Here is a 12,500-nt window from a genome sequence, read left to right as displayed (position 1 = left end):
ACGAGCTATAAGTCTGTCTAAAATAACAATGCTAACCTAAGTCTACTATCTGAGTCTACATAAAGTGCTAACTAAAGGGCTAGGCTAGGGCAAGTGCTACGGGCCATGGTTGAGTCTGAAGAGGTGGGTTTTCAGACTACGGCGGAAGATTGGAAGTGAGGCTGGTTGATTGTTAAATCCTTGTAGTATCAGTTATGTTTTTAATATGACAGTCAATCAATGGTTACAAATGTAAATGCCAGGTTTTTGCTGATTAACCCATATGTCATTTTGAACAGATTTTTTCATTCATTGTGCGTGCGTGCGTGCGTGTGCGTGTGCGTGTGCGTGTGTGTGTGTGTGTGTGTGTGTGTGTGTGCAGGTGGTGTGTGTGTACAACAGCAGTGTTAAAGAGTTGACCATGGTTCCTGGTTTGCGCTTCCAGTGGGCGGGGGGTGCACCCCCACCTGACATACCGGAGTGTGGCTTTAGGAACGACGAACCCGCCTGTCTGGCACGTACGTACACGCACGCACACACATTCGCACGCATGCACACATTCACACAGTCAATTGGTTCACACTTCACACTAACCAATCCAAATAGTAGCAAAGCAGATGACGTTGTTGTTGACAATGTGGCTAACCCGGTTGCTAACCATGAACAAACACAAAAATGTTGATAGTTACTTCAGATATTGATTATCATTAACAGAGTGTACAGTTGTACACTATACACTTAAGCCATATTGTATTGCAGTTAAAAAAACAGCTGATCTAGCTTGTATAGATCTGCTATATTCAAAAACGTTTGACATGTTTGGAAGATACATTTGTCAAATGGTCCATTCATGTACTTTGTATGTTTTGATGACAATAAATACCTTTGTACTTTTACTCAATACCTTTGTACTTTTACGCAAGTAAAATGTTGAATACAGGACATTCTACGGTATGGTATTGATACTTCTACTTAAGTAAAGAAAACATCAGAGTACTTCCACCACTGCATGGTTATGCTCACAGTAATGATTTGAGTCTATCTGTTCTAATGTCATGTTTCTAACCATCCCATCCTCTGTAGGTACATGTTTCTAACCATCCCATCCTCTGTATGTGCGTGATTTCTTTCTACGTCCGGGCATAGCCACGGTAACGCCCCGCCTGCCTCTGATTGGCCTACCGACACTGCCGACGTCTTGCCTGTCCTCCGAGATGCAAGGCTACTCCGTGGTCGGCGTCGGCGTGGTGGGAAATAAGTATAAAAGTACAAGAGAATGGCAACACGCGACAGCAACTTGTAACTTCAATTTTTGTAGAAGAGGCAAACAAATATTGTTTGTGCCGTTTGCTTTGATTGAATAATTGATTGAACAACTATGATTTGATTTGGCTGTGTTCTACATTAAAGTGTTAAAGTGTTGAATATCGTGTATTAATCTAATCTGCAAAAAGAAAAAGAAAAAGAAAACCTCGCGGCAGACCATCTGACCTCGCCTCACCAGGCTTTCCACCACCTCGGAGGAAAGCCTGGTCTCTGTTTCAAAAGTCTGTATGATCTGGTAGGGAGCTCTTCTACAAAAAGTTACAAGTTGCTGTCGCATGTTGCCATTCTCTTGTACTTGTATTATTTCCCACCACGGAGTAGCCTTGCATCTCCGACAGGCGATACAGACTTATAGCATGTTATGTAGACAGCACTATAATTGCATTGTATGTAGTCATAGCACGTATATGTATAGCATAGTAGTATATATGTATAGTTTATATGTATAGTTTCATTATATAGATATTCCACTGTTAGTTTCTTAGCTTACCCATGTTTCATGATAAAAGATTTTATGTGATGTATTCCCATGCTTTTTTGTTCTTGCTTAATGTAAGTCGCTCTGGATTAAGAGCGTCTGCTAAATGCCTAAATTGTAAATTGTAATTGTAAGACGGGCAGTGTCGGTAGGCCAATCAGAGGCAGGCGGGGCGTTTATACCATGTATATGCTCGGACGTAGAAATAAATCACGCTCTGTATCTACATGTTTCTAACATCCCATCCTTTGTAGGTACATGTTTCTAACCATCCCATCCTCTGTAGGTACATGTTTCTAACCATCCCAACCTCTGTAGGTATATGTTTCCATCCAACCATCCCATGCCCTGTGTACATGTTTCTAACCATCCCATCCCCTGTAGGTACAGTGACAATGCACCAGATGGTTGCCATAGTGATATGCTTCATCTCTGTCATCATCGTCACGGTTACCGTCTTTATCTACAGGTAGTGCACACACACACACACACACACACACACACACACACACACACACACACACACACGCACACACAGAATATAATGTTCATGCCACCTTGAGAACAAACAAAGAGGTATAGGAGCACACATGCACCAATAACCTGCTTTAAGATGTCTGTCTGTCTGTCTGTCTGTCTGTCTGTCTGTCTGTCTGTCTGTCTGTCTGTCTGTCTGTCTGTCTGTCTGTCTGTCTGTCTGTCTGTCTAAATCTCTCTCTCTCTCTCTCTTACCCACACACACACACACACGCACACACACACACACACACACACACACACACACACACACACACACACACACACACACACACAGGAAGCTGCGCTTGGAGAGCGAGCTGTCAGCAGAGCTGTGGAGGATCAACTGGGACGACGTTCAGATGAACAACCTGGAGAAGACCCTGAGGAAGACCTGCAGCAGACTCACTCTGTCTATGGTGGCACGCACACACACACACACACACACACACACACACACACACACACACACACACACACGAGCACACGCGCACACACACACACACACACACACACACACACACACACACACACACACACACACACACACACACACACACACACACACGCAGACGCAGCAGCCATGAGACAAGACATGTCTCTTCAAAACCACGTGCCTTCCATAGAAAATGAATTGATGAAGCTGTCTCCTCCCCCCCCCCTCTCCCCTCATGAGAAACATGTTTTATATATGTGATTGAGGCCTGTCTCTCATCTGTCTGTCTGTCTGTCTGTCTGTCTGTCTGTCTGTCTGTCTGTCTGTCTGTCTGTCTGTCTGTCTGTCTGTCTGTCTGTCTGTCTGTCTGTCTGTCTGTCTGTCTGTCTGTCTGTCTGTCTGTCTGTCTGTCTGTCTGTCTGTCTGTCTGTCTGTCTGTCTGTCTGTCTGTCTGCCTCATGCCTGCCTGCCTCATGCCTGCCTGCCTGCCTGTCCGCCTGTCTGTCCAACAGCGAGGGTCTAACTGTGGTTCGTTGTTCACCCTGGGAGCGAACGTCCAGATTTACACCAAGACGGGCTACTACAAGGTATGTGTGTTATGGACAGTAACGTGCGCTAAACCAGGGATTCTCAACGTTTTTTGGCTGGGGACCCCCAGGAATGCTCTGAACATTCAGTGGATTTTCTGAGGTCTGTGGTTTTCTCTGTGCGTTTTGAAGCCTTTTGAGCTGCAATGGAAACAGGCAAAATCCCTCAACAGTGACATCTGCTGGCAATTGTTGTGTCATATATGGGATTTCTTGGACTGGCACTTGTTTGAGCAAGTGCCATTTTTTGGAAGAGCACTTCTTTGAGCCAGAAAACCCCAGACCACAGACAATCTACTGAATGTTAAAAGTTTTTTTTTTTTTTTTTTTTAGCTCAGAAAACTATTTTTTTGTCTATATTATAATGCATTACAATGTACTCATAAGTCATTAAAGTTTTTTTCTTTTTACAAATTTTGTAATTTTTCTTCAAATTATCCATAACAAATGTAATCCTGGACGGCCATACAAGCAGTTAATACCGTCTGTTAGTAAATATTTAGGACGACCGTCGAGCCGATATTATACATGGACTTCTCTAATATACGCCAACCTTCCCTGTGTTACTCGTCCGATCGAGAAGAACATTGCTACAGAGCTGATAATGAGGTTATATCTGCCCTTCTTCTCTGGAGTCCTGCCTCAAAGCAGACCAGAGGTAGAAAGCTGTCGTTCCCTGATGTCATCGCTAGGGACGTGCACATGCATCAGTAAGCAGGAACTGCATGGGGATGGCAATGAAGGACCGGGAAGTCTGGCGTGTTTAGTTTATTCGCACAATAAAAACAGTACAAAAAGGTAACCTCAATAAAAGAGAAGTATGTACAGGTGGCATTGTCTGGCGTGGCATTGTGAAATCCATGATCTCGACCGCAGTCGAAAAAGATGACGATGATGATTTATGTTAGTATTTCCCCCCCCCCTGGAGCCAAGCTATGGCAGCTGCCATAGCTTGGCATAGCCAGTTGACGCCACTGTGCTTTGCCACCTTTTTATTGTATGTATTTCTGGTCAGTCAGGGCTGCCAGTTCCCACCTGATGTCGTGCGGAAGTTCAGACTTATCCAGACCGTACTGAATAACCGCTAGCTCAGTACTATGACGTCTGTAGCCTTCATGTCAGAGAATCTCTATATTTGGTCAACGCGTTTCAACCCATATGGAGCGGAATAAGATCCTGTGTAAAAGGAAGGAATTCAATTATTTGTATCCGGACACGTTGGATGTGTTCAAAATAAAAGCACACTCTGGTGAAGTGAACGGTGCGTTTCATCACAATGATGACGTCGGATCATGTCAACAACATGACGTCACGGACATTCCGTGACAGACAGACTTTTTAAGGCTTTATGTTTTCAGACAATCAGCTGTCCAGCAGTCCAAATATTATTATATTAAATTACATTTCAGAGGCGAAGTGATGTCGGCAAGGTAATTATAGGCCTATATGAAAACACTACTTTGTGCAAGTGAATTTAATGGAATAACATTCGATTGTGGGTTAATAAATATAGTCCTATACAAGGAGGTTAAATGTTAAATTCTGTTGTGAATAAATGGTTGTAATCATAGATATTTTTTTGTATTATTTCTGCAGGGGAACATTGCTGCTATTAAATACATCAACAACAGGAAACGCTTCGAACTGACAAGAGATGTCATGTTTGAACTAAAGCATGCAAGTATCTGTCTGTCTGTCTGTCTGTCTGTCTGTCTGTCTGTCTGTCTGTCTGTCTGTCTGTCTGTCTGTCTGTCTGTCTGTCTGTCTGTCTGTCTGTCTGTCTGTCTGTCTGTCTGTCTGTCTGTCTGTCTGTCTGTCTGTCTGTCTGTCTGTCTGTCTGTCTGTCTGTCTGTCTGTCTGTCTGTCTGTCTGTCTGTCTGTCTGTCTGTCTGTCTGTCTGTCTGTCTGTCTGTCTGTCTGTCTGTCTGTCTGTCTGTCTGTCTGTCTGTCTGTCTGTCTGTCTGTCTGTCTGTCTGTCTGTCTGTCTGTCTGTCTGTCTGTCTGTCTGGTGGTAACCATGGTAACCTGTCTGTCCTATCAGATGCGTGACGTTCAGAATGAACACCTGACCAGGTTTATCGGAGCGTGTGTTGATCCTCCCAACATGGTGATCATCACCGAATACTGTCCTAGAGGCAGCCTGCAAGTACGCACGCACGCACTCACACACACACACACACACGCGCACACACACACACACACACGTTTATATGATACCGTGGCTTCTTTCCTGAAACGTACTAATTACGGCCCGCCTGTAGGCAAACGAAATTCATACTTTACGGTTTCTGAGTGAAAGTGAAAGTTGAACTTAACCTGGACTGGACCTATAATTGATCTGCTATTTCTCTGTAGAATTTGTAAGGATTCCTACGTGCTTGTTCCTGGTTATTGCGAATTCAGTGAGCACTAACTATGAGACCCTGCAGATCATGTCTGTGTGTGTGTGTGTGTGTGTGTGTCTGTCTGTGTGTCTGTCTGTCCCGCTGTGACACCACCTGCCCGCCACCAGAGGGCGCAGCTGTAGCGCACGCACACACACACACACACACACACACACACACCCACACACACACACACACACACACACAACCACACACACACAGTAGAAAACTTAAAAAAACTAAAAAGAAAACAAAAAGTACGTAATTTATTCTAATTGTTGTTATTGCAATTTACGAGCTGCGTTCGCTTCCCGCGTTTGCGCGTCTTACTTGTAGTTATAGAGTTAAGTGTGTGTGTGTGTGTGTGTGTGTGTGTGTGTGTGTGTGTGTGTGTGTGTGTGTGTGTGTGCGTGTGTGCGTGTGTGCGTGCGTGCGTGCGTGCGTGCGTGCGTGCGTGCGTGCGTGCGTGCGTGCGTGCGTGCGTGCGCATATAGGATCTGATGGAGAGTGACAGCATCACGTTGGATTGGATGTTTCGTTACTCGCTCATCAACGACCTTGTTAAGGTAATTGACTACGCCCCATAGTCCTTACTTTAGTCCTTACTTTAAATGCTTAGTATGCGGTATAAAGTACAGTAGCCTTGTGTTCATACAACAGAAAGAAATGGGTATTGGTTAAGACTGACTGTTATGTATGTTTCAGGACCTTTCACTGCTTCGTCTCAATCATTACTCTCTATGGCTCTGATCTCAGCCACCGCGGTGTATTTCTGGACATTCCGTTTTTCTCCAAAGTTGAATGTTATACCACTACTGTTGGTGCAGCCATAAACTACACAGGTTCATCCCGATGTTCTGGGCATCTTTGTAAAGTTAGTGTTAGTAAAAAGCAGGTAAAAGAGTAACGTTTGAGCAGACTAACATCAGTCACTCTATACAGTTCACTGTAGTAGAAGAGGTGCGGGTTTAAACCGCAGCTATGTCGGCTCTGCCTTTTGGAAATACGTATGCTGCGACCATGACACCCGTTTCTGAATTCGTCTATACGCACTTTACAGATAAGAATAGAATATTTTAATGGAAATTTTCTTTGAATTAATTATACAGTCTATCACAAAATAGTATGACATACAGTGTGTGTGTTTGTGTGTGTGTATGTGCGTGCGTGCGTGCGTGCGTGCGTGTGCACAGGGCATGTCCTTTCTCCATAACAGTGTCATCAGCTCCCACGGCAGCCTGAAGTCTTCTAACTGCGTGGTGGACAGTCGCTTCGTGTTGAAGATCACAGACTACGGCATGGCCTCTCTGCGCTGCAGCCAATACATGGAGGACACACACGCCTACTACGCACGTATGTGTGTGTGCGTGTGCGCGCGCATGTCTTTTAACCCATTCTGCCTGAGATCAGATTCTAAAAATGTCTCCTACATCCTGACAGTTTTCTGTAAAAGCTATGTTTCTATGTCAGTCGTTCTTCGATTTTTCAAAAATAGCAGACCTACAAGCTCATAGCGCGCCACTCGGTGGTGCGCTATGAGCTTGTAGATCTGCTATTTTTCAATAGCTAAAGCATAACATAGTGCTAACACCAAAAGGGGTTCCCCCCGCCCAGAATGGGTTAAGGCCCGCATGTAGAGCAGTGGTTTTCAACCAGTGGTCTGGGGGGACCACCAGTGGTCCTTGAGGGGGTTCCAGGTGGTCCCCAGCCACTCTTGTGAGCGTAAAATGAATTACTTAATCTACACAATAGAGGGTATGTGCGTGACATCATCATCAAACCAGGAAGTTACTTTCTGGCCTTGACAGCCCATACATCCAAACAGAAAAGTCCTTTCTGATTGCATTAAACAACGTTAAACAATGTTAAACTCACTTTGCATGTTGCTTTGCCACTCGATTTGCCATGCGCATACCCTCTCTATTAGACAATGTAGAAGAATTGTTGTTTTGATCAACCGGCTCTGGTTCCACAGACAGAAAGCCCATTCATTCAGACCATACAGAGATTTACCAACAATATTTATATTCGTTATTTTAAGCCTGGAAATAAAGCCATCCAGGCTCCTGGTGAATCATGACCATATAAGACATTTGATTCTGTGTCAGAAACATATTTGAAAATATCAAAAATTGCTTTTTAAATCAAAGCGAATTCAAGCCATTTTCAAAATAATCTGTCTGTCTGCCTAAAGATCTGTCTGTCTGTCTGTCTGTCTGTCTGTCTGTCTGTCTGTCTGTCTGTCTGTCTGTCTGTCTGTCTGTCTGTCTGTCTGTAGGTAGGTTATGGACGGCCCCAGAGTTGTTGCGTTGCGAGGCCCCTCCCCCCTGCGGCACGCAGAAAGGCGACGTTTACAGTTTCGGGATCATTTTACAGGAAGTGGCTCTGATGAGGGGCGTGTTCTATCTGGAGCACGAAACACTGAGCCCTAAAGGTACGCGCACACACACACACACACACACACACACACTCAGAGATCTCACGACAATTTCCAAGCAGCCTAAAATGAATTTAGGCCGATCTGCCTGCAAGCTCACAGCCGATGCGAGCTTATTGTAGACCTGCTGCTTTCATTGGGCCGCAGACATATTTGAACGCGTTCTCAACACAATGCCCTGAGCGCTGTGAGCATTTACATCTACAGCAATTTAATTAAATAACAGAGGTTAAGCTGAGCTTCATCAATTAAACAATGCTGCTATGGTTTGACTACTCACATCAACACGCGCCTTTTACAGTCATTTGGAACCGCCACAGGCAACATTATTCTTTACTGGGATGAGACACGGCTGTTGCTTGGAATATATTACATAAAGTGGGTTTTCTATTCCTTTTTTTCATTACTCTTTTTCTTCATTAATCAAGAAGATGAGACCGCTTCCCCCCTCCAACATTCTCTTTTTTGTTTACTCAGACCATTAATACGGCTGGTGATGGACAAATGAGGTCAAGTAAAAATGGTATTGCAGCAGGTTGCACTGCCAGAGCTGGTGTGTAGAGCCGATACAGAAACGGTCTGTGTGCCTGAATGGGTGCATTGAGCAGTACATTTAAAAAAAACCTGTTCGGGATTCACCCGGGGCGGATTCACCCGGGGAGGATTCACCCGGGTGCACGGGGCAGGAGCTAACACACATTTCCAGGAGACACTCAAACTTCCGGGACATTAGGGCTTTAACAGTTTCCGTGCCGCGAATGGATTACTCCAGGTTAATGTCGCTGCCGTATCGGACATACCCGCCTTTTGTTTTATGTGTTTAATCCGCCGTAATGTAATGAATCAAAAGAAAATCCGTCTTCGTCGCGGAGTATGAGACTGGATGGCTTCGCTGTGATGACGAAACCGGAAATCGTCACATGCTGTGGGCTGCTAGGGCTTCTGGGAAATTGAGGCCAATGGAAATGCATTGGTTGCAACGCCTCATTGAAACCAATCTTGTGTGCGTCTTCCGGGTGCACCAAGATGGTGGATGCTACACACAGATCATAACAAACCACGGGAGCTTTTTTTGATGGATTTTCGCGGATTAAAAGCCCAAATAATTCAGCGTATGCTCTAAAGGTAATACAACAATCTCGGCAGTGAAGGGGGGTTGATTAAAATGCGGGTTAATCGTAAAAAACAGTCAAACTGTTAAGCAACTGGTCGACTATTCAACTACCGGTAGTCGACTATGGTAAATAAATCCACTAGTCGACCTTGTTGGTATAGTTGATAAGAAAAAAAACGTTTTATTATTATTTTATTTTACATAATAGGTAGGCCTAGTTAAACAACTAGTCGACTAGTTGACTAGTAAACTAGACAACTAATCAATAATATACTAATACTTTTTTTAATCATCCCTGACAAATGTATACTGGAGATAATCTTACTACTGTCTGTCTGTCTGTCTGTCTGTCTGTCTGTCTGTCTGTCTGTCTGTCTGTCTGTCTGTCTGTCTGTCTGTCTGTCTGTCTGTCTGCCTGCCTGCCTGCCTGCCTGCCTGCCTGCCTGCCTGCCTGCCTGCCTGCCTGCCTGCCTGCCTGTCTGACTGACTGTCCGTCTGTCCATGCAGAGATCATAGAGAGTGTGTGTGCAGGCGGCCCTGTCTGTCTGCGTCCGTCCGTCTGTCCTCAGAGCCACAGTGAGGATCTGGCCCTTCTAATGGAGAGATGCTGGAGTGAAGATCCTCCCGACCGACCCGACTTCCACACTGTCAAAGTACTGCTGAGGAAATACAACAGGTACCCAACCACTGATCCACACTGTCAAAGTACTGCTGAGGAAGTACAACAGGTACCCAACCACTGATCCACACTGTCAAAGTACTGCTGAGGAAGTACAACAGGTACCCAACCACTGATCCACACTGTCAAAGTACTGCTGAGGAAGTACAACAGGTACCCAACCACTGATCCACACTGTCAAAGTACTGCTGAGGAAGTACAACAGGTACCCAACCACTGATCCACACTGTCAAAGTACTGCTGAGGAAGTACAACAGGTACCCAACCACTGATCCACACTGTCAAAGTACTGCTGAGGAAGTACAATAGGTACCCAACCACTGATCCACACTGTCAAAGTACTGCTGAGGAAGTACAACAGGTACCCAACCACTGATCCACACTGTCAAAGTACTGCTGAGGAAGTACAACAGGTACCCAACCACTGATCCACACTGTCAAAGTACTGCTGAGGAAGTACAACAGGTACCCAACCACTGATCCACACTGTCAAAGTACTGCTGAGGAAGTACAACAGGTACAGTACCCAACCACTGATCCACACTGTCACTGGTAAATAGATTTACTTCATTACTGTACTTAAAGATGGAGTGCCACATTTTTTGTATTTTTCCAGTTTTCCATGTGTCTATGAGGTGACAGTACTTCATTAGACACCCTGGAGATGTTTTCATGTGCAATGATGTATTCCCTTTGTATTTAGGGTTTCTTCTTGGAGGCTGAACCCTTGACAGTCAAACGGGCCAATGAAATAAACAGTAATATAGTGACATCACATTATCAGCCCCTCCCCTAACCCCTCCCCCTTTATCATACAACTACAGCTGCGGCTTAAGTTCAGGTGAATCACCACCCATCACCACCCACCAGGCAAACCAGGCATACTTAACCCTTGGACTACCAATCCCAATTTCTTTGTTTGGGTAACAAATTGGCATATTTTTAATTCATCATTTTCACATTAATAGAAAGATCTGGTGGTTTGAACAGATGTTTTTTTTTCTTCTTTTTTTCATTGCTAGTGTATTCTCTCGAATTGCCACCAGATGGCGGGAACGCACCATTATGCTGATTTTGGCAAAAATAGACGAATCTTCCTAAGTCACTTCCGGTTCAACGATCGACAACATCCGGTAGTATTTTGACCCTAGTCACTAGCTTGGCTGGTCCGGATTGCTAAGCTAATGCTATATTTTTCAATTTAAGTCAAATTAACCTCAAATCAACCCCAAAACATCGCAAAATATCACATTTTTTACAGCGCGCGTGCACGATAGCGCACGATCACGCAGATTTCGGCCGTTTTTTGGTAAATTACATCCAACATTAGGGATATTAGCGAAAAAATACAAATTTTTGCTCCGTTGAACCCGACATTTATTGACATTCCATTAATTCCGTGAACGGGAGGTTTGTATTTTTAGCAATAATCAGTTTTTTCCGTTAATTGTAGCCCAGGGGTTAACAGTTTGACTGTTTTTTACGATTAACCCGCATTTTAATCAACCCCCCTTCACTGCCGAGATTGTTGTATTACCTTTAGAGCATACGCTGAATTATTTGGGCTTTTAATCCGCGAAAATCCATCAAAAAAAGCTCCCGTGGTTTGTTATGATCTGTGTGTAGCATCCACCATCTTGGTGCACCCGGAAGACGCACACAAGATTGGTTTCAATGAGGCGTTGCACCCAATGCATTTCCATTGGCCTCAATTTCCCAGAAGCCCTAGCAGCCCACAGCATGTGACGATTTCCGGTTTCGTCATCACAGCGAAGGCATCCAGTCTCATACTCCGCGACGAAGACGGATTTTCTTTTGATTCATTACATTACGGCGGATTAAACACATAAAACAAAAGGCGGGTATGTCCGATACGGCAGCGACATTAACCTGGAGTAATCCATTCCCGGCACGGAAACTGTTAATAAACTGGTGGGCGTGTTCACATAAAGACAACATTTTAACAAATACTCCAGACTTTTTTGAAAAGATTATACCTCCTTATATAACAATAAGACCTGATGATCATGTTTTAGGGTGTAAAAGAATCACGGCACTCCATCTTTAAGTACACTTTTGAGGTATTTGTACTTTACTTCTACTCCACTACATTTCAGATCCAAATAGTGTTACTCCACTAACTTTTTAGCTATACTAACTTTGTAGATTTAGATTATTATCAGAGCACATACATTAAGCACTTCAGCTCTACTGTATATACATTTGAAAATAGCCGATCTACAAGCTCCCAATGCGTCGACTAGCATTGCAACGCATTGTGAGCTTGTAGATCTCTCTAGGTCGTCCTCAGACGAGCCCTCCATCGTTGCTTCCAATGGTAGAGACTCTGTAGGCCAAGTTAAGGACCTTCATCGTGCCTTTTTTAAGTCGAAAAAGCACAACACAGCAATCAGGTTGTTCCTTTTATTTTAACCTTCTTGATGATTCTCCTTATGGGCCAAGATCTGGGCCACAGTAGTTCTCCCCACTCGACAACTTGCAGATCGGATATTTCTATATTGCAGTATTGAAGTAAAACATTTGAGTACTTTTTTCATCAGCTT

The 12,500-nt window shown here is 44.2% G+C and overlaps 1 protein-coding gene across 1 annotated transcript in view; it reads left to right on the top strand.

Moving 5' to 3' along the window:
* LOC310859962 (atrial natriuretic peptide receptor 1-like) overlaps positions 1-12,500 on the top strand; it is a gene marked incomplete at its 5' end in the record, with an annotated part of 40,866 nt that overhangs the window by 21,331 nt on the left and 7,035 nt on the right. Inside the window, 10 exons of the mRNA XM_083766729.1 lie at positions 362-497; positions 2,168-2,252; positions 2,598-2,718; positions 3,248-3,322; positions 4,919-4,999; positions 5,364-5,468; positions 6,201-6,272; positions 6,900-7,063; positions 7,989-8,140; positions 9,765-9,933. Of these exons, the coding sequence (XP_083622855.1) occupies positions 362-497; positions 2,168-2,252; positions 2,598-2,718; positions 3,248-3,322; positions 4,919-4,999; positions 5,364-5,468; positions 6,201-6,272; positions 6,900-7,063; positions 7,989-8,140; positions 9,765-9,933 (1,160 nt within the window). The remainder of the gene's footprint in view (positions 1-361; positions 498-2,167; positions 2,253-2,597; positions 2,719-3,247; positions 3,323-4,918; positions 5,000-5,363; positions 5,469-6,200; positions 6,273-6,899; positions 7,064-7,988; positions 8,141-9,764; positions 9,934-12,500) is intronic.

The sequence above is a fragment of the Protomyctophum parallelum genome, assembly GCF_964188405.1.
Source record: "Protomyctophum parallelum genome assembly, chromosome: 1".
NCBI classification, from domain to species: Eukaryota; Metazoa; Chordata; class Actinopteri; order Myctophiformes; family Myctophidae; genus Protomyctophum; species Protomyctophum parallelum.
The sequence above is the reverse complement of the archived record's forward strand: the minus strand, read 5'-3'. Positions and strand labels throughout refer to the sequence as shown.